Source organism: Pan troglodytes, chromosome 19 (genome assembly GCF_028858775.2).
Source record: "Pan troglodytes isolate AG18354 chromosome 19, NHGRI_mPanTro3-v2.0_pri, whole genome shotgun sequence".
NCBI lineage: Eukaryota > Metazoa > Chordata > Mammalia > Primates > Hominidae > Pan > Pan troglodytes.
Window position 1 is genome coordinate 71265512 of NC_072417.2, and position 20275 is coordinate 71285786.

Here is a 20275-nt window from a genome sequence, read left to right on the forward strand (position 1 = left end):
AATGCACACATATATAAAAAGGAATTTATGAGAGTAACAACATAAAGGTGGAGGGAAGGAATGAAATATAGGCAGTGTTAATGTATGTTATTGAAGCTAAGTTGTTATCATACTAGATTCAGATTAGCTTCAAAGTAGATTGTCATAAATTTAAGGTGTTAACTGTAGTCCCCATGGTAACCACTAAGAAAATAACTTAAACAAATACAGAGAAGGAAAAAAGAGAAAATCAAAATACTACACTTGAATAAAGAAAGCCAAAACACCTGAATGGAAGTTTTGCCTTAAATAAAGGCAATATTGCAGAATTGAGGAGGAAAAATGTAAGACATATAGGAAGCAAATAGCATAGCACAATGGCAGAAGTAAGTCCTTTATTATCAGTAATCACTTGAAATACAAATGGATTAAGCTTGTCAAAAGACAGAGATTGAAAGACTGTATTAAAAACAACACAATCCAATTATATGCTGCTTACAAGAGACTTATTTTGGCTCCAAAGACAAAAATAGGTTTAAAATAAAAGGATGGAAAGAGATATTCTGTGCAAATAGTAGCCAAAAGAAAACTGGAGTGGGATCAATAAGAAAATACGGGACTTGAAAAATATTATAAACTGACTAGACTTAAAAGAGATTTACAGAACACCCAAAGACAATAGAATGTACATCATTCTCAAGTGCACATGAAACAATCTTCAGGACTGACTATACATTAGGCCATAAAAAAATTTCAATAAATATTCAAAGATTTAAATTACACAAAGTATCTTCTCTGACTACAATGGAATGAAGGAATCTACAACAAAGGAAAAACTTGAAATTTTGCAAATATGTGGAGGTTAAACAACATACTCTCCAACAACAAATGGGCCAAAGAATAAATCAGCAGTGAAATCAGAAAATACTTTGAAGTGAATGCAAACAAAAACACAACATACGCAGGGTGCAGTGAAAGCAATACTTAGAATTTTATAGCTGTAAAATCCTACATAAAAAAGGAAAAACATCTCAAATCAATTATCTAACTTTACACTTTAAGGAACTAAAAAAAGAAGAGCAAACTAAAACCAAAGCCAACAGAAGGAAAGAAACAATACAGATTAGAGCAGAGATAAATGAAGTAGAGAATAGAAAAACAATAGATACAATCAATGTAACCAAAGTTATTTCTTGAAAAGACAAACAAAATTTATAAATGTTTGGCTAAACTAAGAAAAAAAGAGAAGAGGCACATAAATAAAATCAGAAACATTACTACCAACCTTACAAAAATTAATAGGACTATAAGAGAGTACTATGAGCACTATATGCCAACAAATTGGCTAATTTAGATTAAATGGAAAAATTCCTGGAAACACAAATTACCAAAACTGATTTCAAAAGAAATAGAAAGTCTCAACAGACCTATAACAAGTAAATGTTGAATCAGTGTTTAAAAAACCTCCCAACCAAGAAAAGTCCAGTACCAGATGGCTTTAGTGGTAAATTCTGCCAAACATTTAAAGGAGTATTAACACCAATACTATGCAAGTTCTTGTAAAAAAAAAAAAAAACAGAAGCAAAGGGAACACTTTTTAACACATTCTATGAGGCCAGCATTATCTTGATACCAAAGCCAGACAAAGATACAAGAAAAGAACTACAGACCATATTCTTTATAAATACGAATGTGAAAATCATGAGATGCCACTTCACTCTCACTATTCTAAGTAAATGGTTATTCCTCAAAAGATTAGGCACAGTTGCTATAAAATCCAGCAATTCCACATCTAGCTATATACCAAAGAAAAATGAAAGAATACATCCACACAAAATCCTATACATGAGTATTCCTAGCAGCTTTATTCATAATAGCTAAAAAGTGGAAAGAACTCAAATGTCCGAGAGCTGACTGATTTACAAAAGTGGTATATCCATACGATGTAATATTATCCAGTCATAAAAAGGAATGACTGGTACATGACTAGTACTGGTACATGCTACAGTACAGATGAAACTTAAAAACATAAGTGAAAGAAGCAGGACACAAAAGCCATATATCATCATACGTGTGTTATATGATTCAATTTTTAGGAAATGTCCAGAACAGGCAAATCCAGAGACAAAAAGTAGATTAGTGGTTTCCAGAGACTGAGGAGAGAACAGAATGGGCAGTGACTGCTAAAGGATATGAGATTTCTTTTCAGAACGAAGAAAATATTCTGGAATTAGGTAGTGGTGATGGTTACACAAGTTTGTGAATATACTAAAAACCACTGAATGGTTAAAATCATTTAATAATTGTGAAGCTTATGGTAGTTGAATTATATCTTGAGGATGAACTTAGCCAATTTACATTGAGAGTTCACTTTGGCGGAGAGAAGAGCAGATCAGAGATTGGGATAAGAGATGGTACCTTAATGACTGTACATATGAAAAAGGCTTTGGAGTTTATAGAGGGGGTGACCTGGACTGTGTCCTAGGACATAACTCACTTTTCCAACTACAGTGGTGATAGGAGAGGGTGGAGGCCTTGCACTGCCCATGGTGCTGAGGGATTTGGTTCTTGTAAACCTCCCTGGGAATTCACGTCTCTTTAGGGTTCTTATCCTTCTTCATCTTGGTCCTTTGATCAGTAACTCTGAAATGTTGGCCCCAAGACAGTCTCCCAATAATTATGTGTATCTGATGCAACATCTCACATACTTTTTAATAACTCCCATTGCTCATTTGCCCTTAGCAGCCTGAGCCAGGCTTTATCTTATGAATTAAGCCTAAGTTTTACTCCCCAGGGAATTTCCCTTTCCTTAAGGCCAATCCCATATGTGTTCCTGGTCTGAGAGAGGCCAGGGGAAGAATGGAGCTACAGGAGAAGAGTGACCTGGGAGATGGGAGGCTCTAAGTCCTCTTGGCCACTGTGGGCTGGAGGAAGGTGATGGCCTCATTGTCCTTCCCATGGACAAGTCAGCACGACAAAGCCTATCGTGAGACAAGCATGGGGTGGAGGGAAGGCATGGGGGAAGTCATCAGTCATTAATGCAAGGGGAATGGGATTTGGGAAACATTGATTTTATCTAACATTAAGACTTTTGTCTGTATTGGCTTATGTGCTGGGTGGAATTTAGAACAGAGGGTGGGAGGGAGAGCGGAATATAGACATACACTGTTATCTCCCCCACCTCCCACATACATACTACAGCTTCTTCCCACACCTAGGAGAAAACACAAACAGGTCTTGCTCTGACACTTTCCACCCTCTACTGTTCCTTTTTAAGTCTCATCTTCCTCCATCTTCCCCCTTCTCCTGCCTGCTTCTCTCACTCACTCCAGATTTTCTTCCCTTCTCTATTGCTGTCCCTCCATCTTATCCTCTCTTTTCTTAAATCTTGTGTTTAACAATACCTGTTAATGCTCCCTGGATGACAACAGACTAGATTCTCCCCCATTTTGGGAACCCACTTATTCCTTCTCCCCTCGTCTCTCCTAGTCCTGTGTGGGCTGATTTTCTAAGAGCAAAGACAGATGGGAGAGAAGATTGAGTAACAACAGAAGAGGTCTAGAATCCTCCCCTTTCCCCATACAGATCCATGTCCCTCCCTATGTCTATTTTCTTTCTTGTCTAGAATCCCTCTAAATCTATTTTCTATGCATGTAGGGGGAGGAAGCATTTGCAAAGATTCTGATGGGTTTGTGGAAAGAATCGGGCCATGCTAAGATGATGCTTCTAGGATTGTAAATCTGGTGATGCTGGGAATTAGGATTCTTGGATTCTCTTTGAGGTCCTATAAACTGCATTCTATCCAGTGGCTACTCTCTCTTTCTTCCCAGCTCTCACGGCAGTCTGGCCCATCCCAGCACCCTGTCCTCCATTAAGCAATCACACATTCTTTTGGGAACCAACTATGAGAAAGGGTCTGTGTGTACCACGTACTGTGTAATACTTAACATACTGGATTTGCACTGAAATTACAACACATGTGAGGAACAGAGCCATCCTCATGAAAAAATACCAAGGCATAGCAACATTATGGAAGAGCTAATTACTCGTGAACCTTGAAGGAAGGGTAGAATTCAGACAGGTGAACAGGACAGAAAAGCAATTCAGATGCGGCACTGACTGGATGAAGGCACTGAGACCTGAGGGACCGAGGAAGAGATAAGTTTGGCTGAAGCTGAATCTTCTTAGAGGAGAGCAGGTAAGAGGAGAATAGTCATTAGGAGTGCAAATTCTGGGTCAATCAGACCTGGCTCAGAATCCCAGCTCTGCTTCTTCTTCTCCATGTGATCTGGGAGAAATTAGTTAACCTATTCAAGCCACAGTTTACTTATCTGTAAAGTGGAGATAATTTATAGTACTTACTATACTTATAAACATGGGAATAATATATGAGAATTAAAAAAGATAATGCCAGCAAAATATTTAGTATAGTGTCTATCACATAGTAAGCATTCAAAAAATGTTTACTACGATGACAATTTCTGCTATTACAACAATAAATGCTTACTACCACAGTTATTACCATTACTACAATTACAATAAATGCTTACTACTACTACTATTAAGTGGCAGATGGACCTGGAAAGAAAGGTAGGAGCCTGTTTGTGTGGAAGCCCCTGAAATCCTAACTAAGTACAAATTCCTTCCTGTAGACGATAAAGAGCCATGGAAAATTTTTGAAAACCTTTTGAAATAGAGGGGGAAGATGTTGTTGAAGAAGTTTATGTATGTACTATGTTGCACAGCGTGGATTAAAATGGAGCAAAACCTGGAGGCAAGAACCCACTTGGAGGCCCACAGCAATAAGCCAGATAGGAAAAATAATTTGGCAGTAATTTCAAAGGAAGAACGAATATGCCTTGGTGATAATACATGTGGAGTGCAAGGGAGAAATCTAGCTGGGTGAGGGGATAACAGACAGAAATAGGAGAGCCAGAGAGGTATTTGGGTTTAGAGTAAAGAAGTAGCAAGAATGATTTCATAATAATGACAGGCAGCTCACAGTGCCAGATGGAGCTGAAAGAACCCACGGTTACTGACTGGATTTAGCCATTACAGTGACACTCAAACTGAAGAACTGGTTATGAGGAGGGGAGGAATCCAGTGGTTCTGCAACAGTCCTGGGAATCACGGTCTCCTTCTCTCCTCTCTTTTACAGAAGAGCTTTCCCTTTTCCCACACTGCGTCTCCTCCTCTTTTTCTCTCTCTCCCTTTTCCTCAGTGTTCTGAGGTTTCTCCTTCCCCGAACCCTTCCCCTTGCACACCTGGGGTTGTCTTTCGCCCCGACAGTGCTCATGCTAAGAAGTTTTTCAGCTTTTACCTTTTCTTTTTCTTGGTCTCATTATAATACTTCTTTTGCTTTTTTTGATTAAAATTTTATGACAATTTATAAATTACAAGAAATAAAAAAAATTTTGTAAAGAAGAAAAAATATATGTTCCATCAATCCCATCAACCAGAGATAACCACTATTCACACTGGTAACATTTTGATTTTTCATGTCCATTTTTTCCCTTTATATTTATACTATATTTTATCAAAATATTTTGTAATTCTCTCTTTAAAACAACAATACTTTGAGTCTTAAAACCCCTCATGGATAATTTTAGAGATAATCCTGTCTATATTTGTCTGTAAAGGTTGATGGAGATCTTTTTTTTCTTCAACTTTTATTTTAAGTTCAGGGGTACATGTGCAGGATGTGCAGGTTTGTTACACAGGTAAACATGTGCCGTGGTGGTTTGCTGCACAGGTCATCCCATCACCTAAGTATTAAGCCCAGCATCCATTAGCTATTCCTCCTGATGCTCTCCCTCCCCTCGCCTCCCCCCTGACAGGCCCCACTGTGTGTTTTTTCCCCTCACGTGTCCGTGTGTTCTTATCGTTCAGCTCCCACTTGTAAGTGAGAACACTCTGTGTTTGGTTTTCTGTTCCTGCGTTAGTTTGCTGAGGATAATGGCTTCCAGCTCCAACCAGGTCCCCGCAAAGGACATGATCAATAGAGCTATCTTTTCACATATATCCATTCAATTCCCTTATAAGAGCATCAGTGCAATCACTGCTGCCCCTCCCATGGTAAAATCAAATCCCATAGAGTTAAACATCCTTTTAGGATATATTTATTCTTAACTAGTATTTCATCACATGGAGGAACCATATTTTATTTAACCAATATCTTATAGTCATGCATTTATGTTGTTTCTAGTTTATCAATATTATAATAATGTGATGAATATCCTTAAACACACATTTTTAAAAATTAGTTTTCATTGTTTCTTTAAAACAAATCCCTAAGACAGAAATTACTGGGTCAGGGAGTATAAATAATTTATGGATTTGGCACATATTTTCAAATTGTCTTCTAGAAAGATTGTACCACCAGTGATTTATCTATTGCTCTAAATTCTCAATAATGCTGAGTATTACAAGTTTTTAAAAGATCAATGTTAACATAATTTTTAAAAATTGTTCCTTATTATATTTTATCTTTAACTTTTTGGATAATTAGTGAATTCTAGATACATTTGAATTATTATTATATTATTACAGGTGCTCGCCACCACGCGAGCACCTGTTATTTTTTGTATTTTCAGTAGAGATGGGGTTTCACCACGTTGGCCAGGCTGCTCTCGAACTCCTGACCTCAGGTGATCTGGCCGCCTCGGCCTCTCAAAGTGCCGGGATTAACGCATGAGCCACTGCACACAGCCATGTTATTTTATTTTAAAATCCCTTCCTTCCATCATGATTTATACATAGTTCATTCAAAGTAAAAATACCCAAATAATACAAAGACATCAGGATCAAAACTAGAGTATCTCTGAGGCTTTTCATCTTATGTTTTATCATGGAAATTTGTATATATTTACAAAGTAGAGAGAATCACCATTTTCAGAATTACCACTATTACCAACAGTTTGCCAGTCTTGCTTCACATACTCCTCCCACCTTTAATAAAGTATTTTAAGGCAAGACCAAGACATCTTTTCTTTACATCCATAAAAACTTCAGTGTTCATCTCTGACTGATAAAAGCATATAAAAATGTATGGGGGTGGTAGGCTGGGTGCAGTGGCTCACACCTGTAATCCCAGCACTTTGGGAGGCAGAAGCAGGTGGATTGCTTGAGCTCAGGAGTTTGAAACCAGCCGGGGCAACATGACAGACCCTGTCTCTACTAAAAATACAAAAAGATAGCCAGGCATGGTGAAGTGTGCTTGTGGTCCCAGCTACTTAGGGGGCTGAGGTGGGAGGATTGCTTGAGACTGGCTCCTGGAGGTTGTAGTGAACTGAGATTGCACCACTGCAGGCCAGCCTTGGGGACACAGCGAGACCCTGTCTGAAAAAAAGAAAAAGTATGGTGGTTGTAATCTTAATAGGGATAAAGATCTTAAGATAAAATAATGAAGTATGCTGTTAACATTTCAGGAATCAGTAATCAGGTGTGAGAGTTGGAGTTGGCGATGAAGGATTAGGGTCAGGGGCTTTCCCAGAGAGGCCAAACCATGCCATTTAAATGGCTGCCCACCCAGTCTAACCTTGACACCATGTGGTGGAGAAAGGACATAAAATCAGAGACCAAAATGTGTTACCCTCTGTTGTGGTTGCTGCGACAATGCTCCAGGAAGGGTGTGTACTACCCTTGCCTGTCTCAGCTTCCTGCCCTGGTGCACTGGGATAAGCCCATTCTAACCCTGTTTTACCACATCATTTCCTGCTGAAGAGCTTGCTGGGGTTCTCAGTTGCCTATGGGGACATTTTTCAAACAGTCCTAGGCTGGGAGTTGGTGAAGCCACAGAACAAACACAGCACATCTTCCTGGAATATCATTTTTGCACAAATATCTGAGGATAAATGTGAATTTTATGTGAAGAATAATATGACAATATTTTGAGTATTGAAATCCCTCATAAGTTTTGAGATAATCCTGTTACATTTGTCCATAGAGGTTTATAGAGATCTTTCCAAATATATTCATTCAATTCCCACGTAACAGCATCAGTGTCATTGCTGCTACCCTACCCATGTGCCAGGTGGGAATCAGGGAAAATAGACCTTTTTATGTTCTATTGTCTGTACAGGATGGGGCCTTGGGACAAATTTTTCTGAACAATTAGAGAAAATACTTGTGGAAAGGTATAATCCAAAAGAATGGGTTTTAACACCAAGAACTCAGTTTATTTTTCAAGCTAATGTCTTCTAAAACTTTCACTTACTAAAGAATCATGTCTCCCTTCATGCTCTAATTTTCTTTTTCTTTTTAGAGATAAGATCAGCTGGAGTGCAGTGGCCATAATAGCTCACTGCAGCCTTGATCTCCTGGGCTCAAGCAATCCTTCCACCTCAGCCTCCTGAATAATTGAGACTACAGGTATGCACTACCATGCCCAGGTAACTTTTAAAATTTTTGTAGAGATGGGATCTCACTATGTTGCCCAGGCTTGTCTCAAACTCCTGGCCTCAAATGATCCTCCCACCTCAGCCTCCCAAATGGCTGGGGATTACAGCTGCATGCCATCACACCTGGGTAATTTTTAAATTTTTTTTATAGAGCTAGGGGTCTAGCTATGTTGCCCAGGCTGGTCTCAAACTCCTGGCCTCAAGTGATCCTCTTGCCTTGGCTTCCCAAAGTAGTGGGATTATAGGCATGAGCCACTGCATCCAGCCAACCCTCTTTTTTTTTTTTTTTTTTAAACAACACTTTGGTCTTGTCAAAGTTTTAAGACCATAATAGTTACATTTTAAAAGCTCTCCCAAAGATTGTCGAGGGATATGTGTATAATAGAAAATTCGCATAAATTTTAGAAGTTAAAACATGAGAGTTCAAGGAGATAGTGCATTTGTCCTGGGCTTCTTTGAATTGCCCCCACAGATGGCCCATGGCAACAAATGCTACTACAGAAGTACTTACGGGGAAACATTTGAGAAACACTAATCATCCCAGCTTCACTACAACCAAGATTATCTGCTTATTTTTCTTCACATTTACCTCTGATTTTTTACATAACAATTTTCTTCTAATGCACACCTCTCTTTCTCCAGCAATAAACATCCTCTCAAATTCTCACCATAAAGAAGCATCTGTTTGTTTATCTAAAATCATTATTCTCAACTGTATATCCTATCAAGATTTGTGCACATAGGTTGATGGTGTTTGTGGTCACAGGTACTTGCTGATATATTTATTTATTCACTGATTGATTCAACTAGCTTTATGGAACCTATGGTTCACAAGGCACTATGTTGGGCATAGCAGGTATGAAAAAGAATCAGACATGAAACCTGTGGTTGAGGACAGCATGGCCGAAGGGAAAAAAGACCCAGATTCTTGTAATATACTGTAGGGCGTGGTCAGGGAAATAAGTCTCCGGAACCCTTGAAAACATATGGAACTTCCTCCCCGTGGAGGGCTTTCCTAAGCTACATCTCGGATTGACACTCAACAACTCAACTTAATCAACTCAATCCTGACTGTCCAAGGAAAATGATTGAATTTTCATTTTGTTTGTTTGTTTGTTTCAATGGTTTCTCTGTAGGAACGTGGGGGAAGATCCTATGGAACCACAGAACACCACACAGGTATCAATGTTTGTCCTCTTAGGGTTTTCACAGACCCAAGAGCTCCAGAAATTCCTGTTCCTTCTGTTCCTGTTAGTCTATGTCACCACCATTGTGGGAAACCTCCTTATCATGGTCACAGTGACTTTTGACTGCCAGCTCCACACACCCATGTATTTTCTGCTCCGAAATCTAGCTCTCATAGACCTCTGCTATTCCACAGTCACCTCTCCAAAGATGCTGGTGGACTTCCTCCATGAGACCAAGACAATCTCCTACCAGGGCTGCATGGCCCAGATCTTCTTCTTCCACCTTTTGGGAGGTGGGACTGTCTTTTTTCTCTCAGTCATGGCCTATGACCGCTACATAGCCATCTCCCAGCCCCTCCACTATGTCACCATCATGAACACTCAATTGTGTGTGGGCCTGGTAGTAGCCGCCTGGGTGGGGGGCTTTGTCCACTCCATTGTCCAACTGGCTCTGATACTTCCACTGCCCTTCTGTGGCCCCAATATCCTAGATAACTTCTACTGTGATGTTCCCCAAGTACTGAGACTTGCCTGCACTGATACCTCCCTCCTGGAGTTCCTCATGATCTCCAACAGTGGGCTGCTAGTTATCATCTGGTTCCTCCTCCTTCTGATCTCTTATACTGTCATCCTGGTGATGCTGAGGTCCCACTCAGGAAAGGCAAGGAGGAAGGCAGCTTCCACCTGCACCACCCACATCATCGTGGTGTCCATGATCTTCATTCCCTGTATCTATATCTACACCTGGCCCTTCACCCCATTCCTCATGGACAAGGCTGTGTCCATCAGCTACACAGTCATGACCCCCATGCTCAACCCCATGATCTACACCCTGAGAAACCAGGACATGAAAGCAGCCATGAGGAGATTAGGCAAGTGCCTAGTAATTTGCAGGGAGTAAACTTTAAGTAAGTTGACTTTAAATGACAAATTTATCTGGATTTTTATTTTCCCACATGAAAAATGGAGGAAAGTCTTTATAAAGCATAACAAATCAGATTACACTTATATTTCTTGAGGACCTAGTGCTGTGTCAAGTACTGTGTTAAGCACTTCCACGCTTTTTTTCTTTTTTCTTTTTTTAGATGGAGTCTTGCTCTGTCACCCAGGCTGGAGTGCAGTGGTGCAGTCTAGGTTCACTGCAACCTCCACCTCCCGGGTTCAATGATTCTCCTGCCTCAGCCTCCCGCGCAGCTGGGATTACAGGCACCCGCCACCACGCCCGGCTAATTTTTGTATTCTTAGTAGAGACGGGGTTTCACCACAATGACCAGGCTGGTCTCGAACTCCTGACCTAGGTGATCCACCCGCCTTGGCCTCCCAAAGTGCTGGGATTACAGGCGTGAGCCACAGCGCCCGGCCTAACACTTCCACAGTTTTATCTCATTACTTTTCATGAAACCGACAGTAGATATATTATTATTGTTATTAAACAGTTTTACAAATGAGAAAACGCAGAGAGAAGTGACTTGCTCAAAGGTGAACAGTAAGTGAGTGGCAGAGCTTGCCCTGGAACCTGGTTCTTCTTGACTCCAAGTTTAGAGGCAAGAAATAAGAATGGGATTTGAAACTCAAGAGTTTCCTGCGACCACAAGAGAAAACCTAGAGAGGTCTTCGTCTATAGAGAAGTATCTCTGATGAATGGTCAACTGCTTCATCTTAACTCTGGGACAGTTACATTCTTTTCTGCTCCCCACCTCCCTGCCTCATTCCCCACTGTGGAATTTAGAAAGTTATCTCGCCCTCCCGTCTCCCCCACAGAAAAAGTTTGAGTCGCCGCTGCGGGTTGCTAGCGGAGTCGCGCGCCGCGAGCTACGTAGGGCAGGGAAGGCATGGCTTCTGTTTTCGTCCGATGAGGAGGGGCCAGCGGTGGCGGTCGGGCCAGGTCCGGGGCCTGGGGACGCCGAGGCGGCCGCGGAGGAGCGCCGCGTCAAGGTCTCCAGCCTGCCCTACAGTGTGGATGCGCTCGTGTCGGACAAGAAGCCGCCCAAGGAGGCATCCCCAGTGCCGGCCAAAAGCGCCTCGGCCGGGGCCACCCTGCGGCTACTGCTGCTGCCGGGGCACGGCGCTCGGGAAGCGCACAGCCCCGGGCCGCTGATCAAGCCCTTCGAGACCGCCTGGGTCAAGTGGGAAAACTCCCTAAGACGGAGCGGCGTGGATGCAGGAACCCTGCTGATAATTCGCGGCCGCCAAGACACATGAGCCCTACCACCTGCACCCTGAGAAAACACAAGACCAATCCGAAGCCGCGCACAGCCTTTACCACGTCCCAGCTCCTCGCTCTGGAGCTCAAGTTGCTCCAGAAACAGTACCTCTCCATTGCAGAGGGTGCGGACTTCTCCAGCTCTCCGAACCTCATGGAGACTCAGGTCAAAATCTGGTTCCAGAACCGAAGGGCCAAGACGAAAAGACGGCAGGAGTCAGAACTGGAAAAGCTGAAAATGGCTGCAAAACCTATACTACCCTCCAGCTTCAGTCTCCCTTTCCCCATCAGCTCGCCCCTGCAGGCAGCGTCCATATACGCAGCATCCTACCCGTTCCATAGACCTGTGCTTCCCATCCCGCCCGTGGGACTCTATGCCACGCCAGTGGGATATGGCATGTACCACCTGTCCTAAGGAAGACCAGATCAATAGACTCCATGATGGATGTTTGTTTCAAAGGGTTTCCTCTCCCTCTCCAAGAAGGCAGGACCAGCCAATACTCCTGTTCTGCAAACCCTGAGTGCACCACCCTAAGCGGCTAGGCCGGCAGGGCCACACGACATAGCTGAAATTTGTTCTTTAGGCGGAGGCACCAAGCCTTGTTTTCTTGGTGTAATCTTCCAGGTGCCCCCTTCTCCTTTCACAAAGATTGGCTCTGATGGTTTTTATGTATAAATATATATATATAATAAAATATAATACATTTGTATACAGTAGATGTAAAAATTCAAATTATTTTAAAAGGCAAAATTTATAAACATATGTGCTTTTTTCCTATATGTCACCTTCTTAAAGAGACTGTGTAAGTCCATTTGTTGTGTTTTCTTAAAGAGGGAGACAAATTATTTGCAAAACTTGCTAAAGTCAATGATTTTGATGGGATTATTGACTTCTGCTTATGGAAAACAAATATTAGAATTGGACACAATGCACATAGAAAGTATTAGATATGGAGAGGTTTTTCAAAGTGAAGGGGACACATCACATTTCTGCATTTTACTTGCATTAAAAGAAACCTTTTTATATACTACCATATTTGTTCCTATCTCTCCCCACGCCCACCCCCCCACACACACACATTTTTACAGTTTTACCTTTTTGAAGAATTTTTTTTTTGTAAGACCAATAACCGGGATGAGAAGAATCCTGAGAATGCCTGGAGGTGAGGTAGAAAATTAGAAATACTTCCTAATTCTTCTCAAGGCTGTTGCTTTACTTCATTTCAGATAATTGGAGAGTAAAAAGTTAAAGCCTGTTGGGAGGAGTTGATGGTTTCTGAGAAATACTAGGTACATTCATCCTCACAGATTGCAAAGATTATTTGGGTGGGGGGTACAGTAATTTTCTGCTTAAAAAATGAGTACCTTGTAGCCATTACCTGTATACTAAATATTCTTGAACAATTGGTAGATCCAGAAAGAAAAAAAAATTATGCTTTCTCTGTGTGTGTACCTGCTGTATATGCTAAACTTATTAGAAAATTGTATATACTTTTTAACATGTCGAGGGCAGAAGATAAAGCCATGTTTTGACTTGGTGAAAATGGAGTTGCCAAACAGCCCATTAAGCTCCCTGGTATTTCACCTTCCTCTCCATCTCTCCCATTCCTCCAGTATGCCTTTACCCCTTTGAAAGGGTGCCTTGTACAATTGTATATATTTTATTGAAGAGTTATTATATCTTATTCTGAATTAAATTAAACATTTGTTTTATTGCAAAAAAAAGAAGAGAAAGTTATCTCACTTTTAGCATTGTCTAAATAGTTCCTCAAAAGGCATTTACCCTTTGTTTTTGTTCCATCTTTACTAAATACTCTTTGGATAATCTTCACATTGTGCTACTTAGCTGAAATGGCTTAAATATGGCCCCTTCAAAACTCAGGTATTGAAATTTAATGTTCAATGTGATGGTGTTAAGAGGCGAAGCCTTTAAGAGGTGATTAGGCCATGAGGATTCCTCCCTTATTAATGGGATTAAGGCCTTTATAAAAGAGACTTCATGCAGCATTAGGCTCGCTAGCCCTTTGGTCTTCTGCCATATGAGGACACAGCATTCCTCCCCTCTGGAGGATGCAGCAACAAGGTGCCATCTTGGAAGCAGAGAACAGCCCTCACCAGACAACCAAACCTGTTGGAACCTTAATCTTGGACTGTCCAGCCTCCAGAACTGCAAAAGAATAAATTTCTGTTCTTTACAAATCATGCAGTCTGTGGTGTTTCGCTATAACCATACAAACAGACTAAGACATTACCCAACACAATCTTTCCCTCATTTGTATAGTATGGCTGAGAGGAGGCTGGCATAACATAATTGAGGAACCAAGGCCAGAGAGGCCAGGGCCATGCCTACCAGTGTTCCAAATCTAGGGTAGTGAATTCATTTCCAAGGCTACTACTTCATGTGTGTTTCTGCTTTTCTCTTTAACTGGAATGAGAGCTTCTTGAGGGCAGGTGCCATGCATTATTCATTTTTAAATCCTCCCAGCACCTGAACAGTGCCTGACAGAGAGAGGAAGCATTTTTACTTTTATCCTTTTTTAACATTTTTACAGCTTCCTATAGTTTCCCTCTGTCAATTTCTGTATATTTATTTCTTCCATCTTCCTTGGGGTATGCATCATTTTGTAAAAGTCTCAGGCAATGTATAATATGGACCCAAAGTTAAGAAGATGATGCAGAAGCTTTTTGTTCCCCCTTCTCTCCCAGCAACCATCCCATCCAAGAAATGAAAGTCAGACACCAGGCACAGTGGCTCACGCCTGTAATCCCAGCACTTTGGGAGGCCGAGGTGGGCGGATCATTTGAGGTCAGGAGTTTGGGACCAGCCTGACCAACATGGTGAAACCCCATCTCTACTAAAAACACAAAACATTAGCCAGGCGTGGTGGTGGATGCCTGTAATCCCAGCTACTCGGGAGGCTGAGGCAGGAGAATCGCTTGAACCCAGGAAGCGGAGGTTGCAGTGAGCCGAGATTGTGCCACTGCACTCCAGCCTGGGCAACAAGAGTGAAACTCCGCCTCAAAAAAAAAAAGAAGATGAAGAAAGAAAAAAAAAAAAAGAAATGGAAGTCAGAGGCTCTTCCTGGTTTCTCTTGAAGCCATCATGGCAACTCTGAACTTATCCTTTCTCCACTTCTTCCCCCTTGTTTCCGTTTCACACATTTCTCCATATTTACACTCAACCTTTGGAAATGAGGAAGGGTAAAATGGACTCTCTGTCTTATTTGATCTCTGTGGCCCCTTAGAACAGCATTTTCCTCTTTCACATTAAAATCCTGTAAATATCAAACGATGCTTTTCACATCCTCCAATTTGTCTCTTCTCCACGTGCAACATCTGCCTTCCTATAGTTGTTCCTCTTGTGACAGGTTTGCTGATTCCACCACCCTGGGCATCTCTTCTGTATTTACTCTTATATGGCAACATCCCTCTTAAGGTGTGATGCTCACCATGTGACACTGCTGCACTGGGCTGTAATTTCTTTGAGAAAAAATGATTTTCTCCTCTGAAATATATGTCCATAACAATGCTTTTAGCTGCAAGTAGCAGAATAATCAAGTGACAGTGGCTTAAATAAAGAAGAAAGTATTATCTCATTTAAATAGAAGACTAAAGGATAAGCAATTCCAGAGTTGGTTAATTCAGTAATTTAAACATTTTAGGGCTCTGGGTTGGCTGCTCTGCAATTCCTTGTCTTTCCTCTCATGGTAGCCATATGGCTGTCAAAGCTCCAGGCATCACACCTTTATTTCAAATGATTCAGCAAGAAGCATAAGAAAATGCATCTGTGTGCTTTTTTTTTTCTTTTTACCAGGGGAGAAAAGAACCACACCAGCAGAATTATCGTATGACCCAGTTGACCAGAACTGCATCATATGGTCACCCCAGTCTGCAAAAAAGAATGGAAGGGTGAATGTCTGGTTTCTTCAGCCAGGAAAAAGAGTACTGGGAATGGCAACCAACAGTGTCTGCCACGTATGTGTAAGCCCCGGGCAGCAAGAAGACAGACAATTGGATTGAGTGAAAAATCTTGTTGATAAGAAAACTCTATCATGGGCAGTGATTATAAAATCAAACGCCTAGAGAAGCTGACAATAAGTTAAGTGGGCCCAGTGAACACTAAGGGGAACTGGAGGTGCTCATCCAGATAAAAGAGGAAATCCTACTTCAAGTCTTCTCTTCGACCCTAATGCAGAATTCCAGTACTTAAGTCCGTACAAAAAAATCGGAAGGATTTTACTTAGAGATACAAAACAGCCCCAAATAAATAGTCCCAGGCTATTTTCTCCAGTTAACAAAACAGCTGACATGATAATCCTAAGAGAGGCCTTCGAGTTCTCAAGCCCTACTCATGCACATAGTGCTTCCAATCAGCATCTTAGTGGTTTGATTTTAAATACCAGTGGTTAGCTGGAGACCACTAGGCAGATGAAGAAAATTTCCAATATAGAAGGCAGACACAAAAACAAAACAAAACGGAAAATAAGAGAAGTCCAAGTAAACAGAAGCAATTCAAGTAATAGAAGAAAACTTTCTAAGTTTTTATAAATTTAACTTTATATTTTGAGGTAACTGCAGATTTACTTGAAGTTGTAAGAAATAATAGAGATCTCATGTACACTTTACCCAGATTCTTTCAATGGTAACTGCCGTATGCTAAATGTTTATGTCTCCCCAAAATTCATGTGTTGAAACCTAATCCCCAGTGGAATGGTATTTGGAGGTGGGGCCTTTGGTAGACGATTAGGTCATGAGGCAGGGGCCTTATGAATGGGATTAGTGCCCTTATAAAAGAGTCCCTGGAGAGCTGCCTTGCTCCTTTGCCATGTGAGGACAGTGAGAAGACAGCTGTCCATAAACTAGAAAGTGGACCTTGATGAGACACCGAATCTGCCAGCATCTTGTCTTGGACTTCCAAGTCTTCAAAACTGAGAAATAAATTTCTGTTGTGTATAAGCCACCCAGTCTATGGTGTGCTGTTATAGCAGTGCAAACAGGCTAAGGCAGAAATAGCTTGCAAAACTATAGTATGATATCACAAGGATATTAACATTGATACAGTCGAGACATAGAACAGGAAACTTTTTAAAATCCTACCATTAATATCCACAAAAGATAAGTCACTGTATTCATAAAACAAGATTAGGATGCTATTTTAGAAGGGTACAATAAGAGGATGAGAAACAAATTCTTGGAAATTAAAGATATGTTTTGGTATACTGTATTTTTCTAAGATGACCACATCAATATCTTCCATTTCACATGCTCTTCATTACAATATGAATTTCACAAAGTGGGATCTTTGTTTCCTACCCTTGAATCTGGAAGGGCTTGTGATCTTGGTGGAAGTGTCACCATGTAACCTCTGAGGATAGGTCATAGAAAGCAATACAGACTCCAATTAGTTCTCTGTGGAATGCCCACTCTTGGAAGGAAGCTACTATGCTAGGAAAAAACCCAGGTAGCCACATAGAGAGGCCATTTGCATTTCTATTAATATCTTGATTGACTGGCATTTGTCCCCAGGTAGGTTTTTCAAGAAAGATTTATGAGAACTATATTTTCTGAATTAAATATTTGAAACAATTTATCTGTTGTTTTTATATATAAATGACAATTTCACTGAATAAGCATCTTTGGATAATACTTTTCATTTTTCTTAGGTCTTTGTAGATGTTCTTCCGTTTTCTAGGGCTACTGAGAAGTTTGAAGCCAGCCTTCTTCTTATAGATGGATTCATCTTTTTCCATGGCAGCTTTTAGGATTCTTTCTTTATCTTTGGAATTCTGTAACTTTATTCAGTTCTGTTGTAGCATCTGTTGACATTTATCACATTTCCTGGCACACAATCTGCCTTTTCAATCTACTGATTCCATTTATTTCATTTTCAGGAACATTTTCTTGAATTACATCTTTGGATATTTTTTGCTCCAATTATTTATATGTCTTCTTCAAGGACATCCAAGTATTAATTAAACTGATATTCTTTGTCTATATTTCATGTACAAACATACACACACACTTCTTACTCATCCTTTTAAACTTTTGCTCTTTTCCATTTCATTGTGTTTAGTTCTCTTAAGCCTGCCTTTCAGATATCTTACTGTATTTTAAGCAGTGACTATTCTCATTTTCACTGTTTCCATATTTTTGTGATGATTTTATTTTCATCCTATTCTTTTTTCCTGATCTCTGCCAGTTACGTTTTCCATCTCTGTTTTCATATTATCATTCAATTCTTAAGATTTAATTATTCTGCTCTGAGTTCTTAATAGATAGAAGTTTGATTCATTTTTTTCTGAGTTATCTACATTCTTGAAAAACTTTTCAATAAAAATTTTCTTGTCTATTCTGTTCTGTGCTCTTCACCTGCCTTCTTTCCTCCTTTTTGACCTATTTTTTATAGACTCTGCAAGTTGCTTTTTAATTATTACACATTCTTAAAGAAGCAATTTGTTTAACTAGTTATGTGTTAAAATAAAAAGTGGTGGTGATGGTAGTGAAGACAGGCCAGGGAGTGCTCTGGGTTAATTGTCCTGGGCTCACAGTGCAGCACTGAACACTGAATGATAGAGGCATTTGTGTGTTTGTGTGTGTGTGTGTGTGTGTGTGTGCGCGCACGTGCGTGTAAATTTAGTCTATCTCTTCAGCTGGTAAAGATCAGCAGCTGCAGGGATGCCCATAGCCCACAGTTTCTCTATCTTACTGGATAGTGCAGTTATAAATGTGGCATAAGCCCAGCCTCTCAATCCCTTTTTGGTGTTTAATATCACTTAAGGAAGCTCTTGCAGCCAGCCTGTGTGCCCGGATCTGGTCCATCCACACAAAGGTGGTTGTTTTATCTTCATTATATACCACCTACTTAGGAGCCAACTCTGCCAGCATTGTCCAGGAGTTGTTGTGGGCAGAAGCCTCTCTCTCTTCACAGTACTTGATAGTCCTTCATGGTTCATTTTGGGTTTTGTTGTCATCTGAGTTGTAAACATGTCTTAATTTTATTGAAAGTGGAATTTCTGTTGCCAGTGAGGAAGAGAAAAATAAAAACCTTTGTTTTCTTATAACCAGAAGTCATTTATTCATTTAATTTTTTAAAAGTTGTCTTGGGCCACTTTTTAGTTTATAAAAATCTTACTTTTATATGATTCAGAATATCAGTTCTAAAGGTAATATACAGCACAGAAAAGCTGCTTATAATCTACAACACTGACACAAAGGGAAGGAATATAAGTAACATTTCTTCCAGATTTATCTTACACATGGTTAATCCACAACACCAGGTGCTTAATTGAATTTGTTGAATATGCCCCCATTAAAATGAATATGGCTATATTTATGAGAATTTATGCCTTTAAGACATCTCTTACTGAGGCTATGTTCTCTGAGAGAAAGAGAGAGGAGAGAGAGAGAGATAAAGGTATTTATTGCAAGGACTTGGCTTACATGATTGTGAAGCTGGCTAGGCAAGTATGTAATCTGCAGGGCAGGCCATCAGCTGAAGTTGCTGTCTACATGCAGAATTTTCCTCCTTCAGGGAAACCTCAGTTCTTCTCTTTAGTTCTTTCAACTGATTGAATCAGGCACACCCAGATGATCTAGGATAACCTCCTTTACTTAAAGTCAACTGATTATAGACATCAATTTTATCTACAAAATACCTTCACAGCAACACCTAGATTAGAGTTTGATTGAATAACTGGAAACTATAGCCTAGTCAAGTTGACACATAACACAGACCATCACAAAGGGAGAATGATTAATTATCAATGATGCTGGGCTTCCTGCATAAGAATTTACATGATATTTCCTCTACACGTGTCCTGTATCCATTTAACGGCTTGACATTATAATAGTAGCTAAGTCTGACAAACATTTATTTTCTTAGAAATGTGATACATATGGAAATAATTTTCTCAGCTCAATTTTCCATGACTGAGTCTTTAGCATAATTACTCCATCCAGGCCATTCATACACTGGCAAACATTATATTGGCTAGTGGTTGCAGTAAAGATGAGCTTTGATGGACATTTTACGACCTACCTGTACTTTGACAGGGGAAATATATAAACTGGAACCTACCAGGTCTCTATTACTGAAAGCTAAATCGGAATCATAAAGAATTAATCCAGGTAATTCAAAATCACCCATCTGAGAGTCAATAACATTAACAAGGCCCGTGCCCATCCCCACCATCAATCTAGACTACTTTCCTGAGTGGCTCAATTTTAAAGTAGACTAAAGCTTCAAATAATGGGAAGAATTTGTGTTTTTTTTTTAATTGACATCTCTTGTATGTGAAAGAACTTCACTTCGTGTTCTTATCCCCAGAGGCAGAGTCTTTATTTTGCCAAGTATAAACATTTGCAATGAAAGAACTCAGACCAACCTGAGAACCTCACGTGGATCAGAGAGCTGTGAGAAATCACACAGATTTTAGAGCACATGAAGCTTACAGTGTTGGTTAATTCCAATTTTTAATCAGTTCCTCATAATTAGAAAATATATGGGC

The 20275-nt window shown here is 40.2% G+C and overlaps 2 protein-coding genes across 3 annotated transcripts; both read left to right on the top strand.

Annotated features, from left to right (window-relative positions):
- Positions 1–2764: 2764 nt before the first annotated feature.
- On the top strand, positions 2765–12478 carry OR4D1 (olfactory receptor family 4 subfamily D member 1). 2 transcript variants are annotated; one of them, XM_054671472.1, is made up of 4 exons: positions 2765–2965; positions 3810–4177; positions 8243–8349; positions 9515–12478. In XM_054671472.1, exon 4 carries the CDS (start codon positions 9534–9536, stop codon positions 10464–10466), a length of 933 nt encoding a protein of 310 aa, XP_054527447.1. In that variant the 5' UTR covers positions 2765–2965; positions 3810–4177; positions 8243–8349; positions 9515–9533; the 3' UTR covers positions 10467–12478. The 2 variants fall into 2 exon arrangements, with proteins under 2 accessions (XP_054527447.1, XP_054527448.1); XM_054671473.1 differs by lacking the exon at positions 8243–8349.
- Positions 11207–12478, top strand: LOC748658 (homeobox protein MSX-2-like). The gene is given in 3 exon segments (XM_009432950.4): positions 11207–11707; positions 11709–11732; positions 11734–12478. Coding segments are annotated over 3 exon segments (975 nt in total). The 3' UTR covers positions 12184–12478.
- Positions 12479–20275: the final 7797 nt, after the last annotated feature.

Excerpts from the sequence above, each read along its gene's own strand:
- OR4D1 (XM_054671472.1), top strand. The coding sequence starts at position 9,534 with ATGGAACCACAGAACACCACACAGGTATCAATGTTTGTCCTCTTAGGG.